Raw genomic sequence first — 3,581 nt, 5'->3', positions numbered from 1 at the left:
ACACACACACACACATTTATCATGAAATATTAGTTCACCCAGCGTTGTTTTTATTTCTTCATGAAATAATCCATTCCACTTGGTTAATAGAATACTCAAACCACTAAAAGTCCACTCCGGGTTTTCCTGGTTACCTACAACAACTCGCCACACCTCATGTTGCGTTTCCCCGAGGTCACTTGCCTTAGCAGAAAGCTCATCTCTTCTGTTTTTTTTCTTCCTATTGACAGGACAGGGGAAGGAGACACCTCTCTGTTGCGTGCTAGCTTAGAGCTACATTAGTGCCGGCAGTTGTCAATCGGGGTGTGGGGTTAGGATGCATGAGAGAAGCAGAGCATGCTCTATTCACACAAGGAGAGCTGTTGGTCAGGTTACCGCTTGCTTCTTTCTAAAATAGTTATTGAGTCAAGTGTTTACTTACTGAGGTAAACAGACATTAAACCTGTTAAAATACAACAGAATGCAGGAAATGGCATCTACTTTATTCAAAATGTTCCAGGGGAGAATCCCCAGACACCACCATCAATGTGTCCCCATTGCAAATGCTTCCGACACCAATGGCCAGGGGGAGACAAAAACTTTTGTATATGAAACTAAACATGATATTAAACATGCAACGAACAAAGTGATGCATGCGCTAACAGTGACTCAGGAGTGTCATTGCTAGCATACAGAGTTGGCCGTGTGACCAAACTTCCACTAGCAGAGCGAGAGTGCACACAGAGAAAACCCCAAAAAGAAAGAAAACGTATACCAGTATGGGTTTGTTTTTTAAAACACTCTCACAGTAGACCTGTTCATGCTTTGTCTCACCTGGATACGTTTTCACGTGGTTCATCTTGTTAAAATCTTCAGAGATGAGAAACTCCTACAAGAAGAGGGACAAACAAACAAAAAAGAACAGTTTCAAAACAAACTCCTTTCTCGGTTATAAGAACAGAGACAAACGTCCCTGTTTTTAAAACAAGCTACGACAGGTTTTTCCACCTTCAATCACAGTTTGGACTCACCACTACAGCTCCATTGTCCTGGCCTATGAAGATGCGCCTGCTGTCATGGTGGTAGGACATGGAGGAGCAAGGAGCTAAAGGAGAAGGAAGCAGACATTCACGATGAGGAGGTCACAACTTTTCTCTCTGTTGTGCTCATAAAGGACTGCCCTGCAGACACAAAGCAGTCCTACTTACAGGAGACTGTGTGGTAGATGCTAGGCCAGTACTGACCACTGTCCCTTTTCAGCCACACTCGGATGGTCCTGACAGAAAACGCAGACAAACACATCAATCAAACCAATGCACTGACTGATTATTTTCAAGACCAAAACTAGGACAAAACATCCACAGCAGTCTTGGCGACAAGTGCTAGTCCAGAACATGGCAGAATTAGATGTTCTCCTTGAAAGAATGCATAAAACTCGTTGCCTTACTTGCTGGAATATGATCACATTAGGATTAGGATTACAGTTAGTCATTAGGAAGGCACAGATACTGATACCGGTAGTTTTTCACGGTCTAACACAGTGTGCATGTACCAGTGTTTGTACATTTTATTTAAACTTTATTTAAACAGGTTAGTCTCACTGAATCATGAGGACTCATTTTCAAGAAAGACCTGTCAGACAACATATAGAGCAGACCATAAAAAGTCATTAAAATAAAAAACTGTTATAAAAAACACTGTTACTGTTAGCAGCATGGTCCTGATAGCAGAGTGACTGTTAAAAGTGAGGTTATCATTGGCAGCGTGGTCCTGTTAGCAGCATGATCCTGGTAGATGGTGAGGTTGTCTTAACAGTGTGGTCCAGTTAACAGCGTGGTCCAGTTAGCAGTGTGGTCCTGTTAGCAGCGTGGTCCTGTTAGCAGTGTGGTCCTGTTAGCAGTGTGGTCCTGTAAGCAGTGTGGTCCTGTTAATGGTGTGGTTTTGTTAGCAGCGTGGTCTTGTTAGCAGCGTGGTCCTGTTGATGGTGTGGTCTTGTTAGCAGCGTGGTCCTGTTAATGGTGTGGTCTTGTTAGCAGTGTGGTCTTGTTAGCAGAGTGGTTTTGTTAGCAGAGTGGTTTTGTTAGAGTGGTCCTGTTAATGGTGTGGTCCTGTTAACAGCGTGGTCCTGTTAGCAGCGTGGTCCTGTTAGCAGCGTGGTCCTGTTAGCAGCGTGGTCCTGTTAGCAGCGTGGTCCTGTTAGCAGCGTGGTCGTGTTAGCAGCGTGGTCTTGTTAGCAACGTGGTCCTGTTAGCAGCGTGGTCTTGTTAACAGCATGATGGTAGAAATGACCGCAGCAACAGAAGATGACTGCTCTCCAGAACCAGGTTTGGTAGAAACAGAACATTCAAAGTTCCCTGCAGAACTGAACTGTTCCATAGAGTTCAGTCTGTGCAGGCAAATGGAGGATCATGGAGAGGGCCGCCATGACAGGCCACAGCCTGAGCCCGAGGTGGGAAAGGGGCCGGAGAGTGGGGTTCTGGTGAAACAAAACGAACTGCAGATGGAACACGTACGACTTAAATGTGACTGACTTTTTAAAGTTTTTATTTGGAAATCATATTTAAATATACATTTTAATATACAAAATGTACTTTAATCAGATTATTTTGTAATTCCGATAATAACAGATTATAATAGTAAAAATCAGGGCTCAGTACTTGGACCAATACTCTTTACTTTATATATGCTTCCATTAGGTAAAGTTATTAAACAGCATGGGATACATTTTCATTGTTATGCCAGTGTTTCCCCTACCATTTTACAAGTGAGGCGCCCTGCCCCGTCAACAGAACCGAGCGTCCCATCCACCCCAAACCACCTGTTGGCACTGACATAACGTTAAACTAGCGGCTCGCTGCAGGTGTGCTAGCTAAAAAGCTAAAGGCAGCCTCTTCCCTCATCCTGAACCCTCACGCTGAACGCACCCCCACCACTCGAAAACTGTTGGTGCAAACAGCACGCGGCCGTCTCTGTGTCCCCCACCCCCCTCTAAAACTGTTGGTTTACACAGCGCTGCGCAGCTTAGGACGAGTCTCTGTCTGTCTCCCCCCGACAAAAATCATGGGCGAGATGAGCGCCCTGCCATGGCAAGTTATTTAGGGGAAACACTGTATGCTGATGATACTCAGTTACATTTGTCCATTACACCCAATGAATCCAATCAGCTACTTAGACTACAAGCATGTCTTAAAGACATAAAAACCTGGATGACCCTTAATTTTCTCCTTTTGAACACAGACAAGACTGAGGTTTTGGTTTTTGGACCTGAGCACCTTAGGAATGAATTTTTCAGTCTTTCTCCCTCCTTAGATGGCATTAATCGGTCCTCCAGCTCTAATGTTAAAAATCTTGGTGTTATTTTTGATCAGGACATGTCTTTTATCCCCCACAATAAAACGTTACTAGAACTGCCTTCTTCCACCTGCGTAATATCACTAAAATTAGAAACATCTTTTCTAAAAATGATGCAGAAAAACTGGTCCATGCATTTGTCACGTCTAGACTGGACTATTGCAATGGTTTATTATCTAGATGTCCAAATATGTCTTTAAAAGCCTTCAGTTGATCCAAAATGCTGCTAGTAGGAGTTAGTTAGTCATATG

General features: G+C 43.6%; 1 protein-coding gene across 1 annotated transcript in view; it reads right to left on the bottom strand.

Moving 5' to 3' along the window:
- wdfy1 (WD repeat and FYVE domain containing 1) overlaps nt 1-3,581 on the bottom strand; it is a 26,533-nt gene that overhangs the window by 21,625 nt on the left and 1,327 nt on the right. The window contains exons 2-4 of the mRNA XM_037678005.1: nt 1,188-1,255; nt 1,011-1,084; nt 814-868 (exon numbers count right to left, since the gene is read on the bottom strand). Of these exons, the coding sequence (XP_037533933.1) occupies nt 814-868; nt 1,011-1,084; nt 1,188-1,255 (197 nt within the window). The remainder of the gene's footprint in view (nt 1-813; nt 869-1,010; nt 1,085-1,187; nt 1,256-3,581) is intronic.

Source organism: Nematolebias whitei, chromosome 6 (genome assembly GCF_014905685.2).
Source record: "Nematolebias whitei isolate Nwh7 chromosome 6, NemWhi1, whole genome shotgun sequence".
NCBI lineage: Eukaryota > Metazoa > Chordata > Actinopteri > Cyprinodontiformes > Rivulidae > Nematolebias > Nematolebias whitei.
Note: the sequence above shows the minus strand (reverse complement) of the source record. Positions and strands in the feature narration are given on the sequence as shown.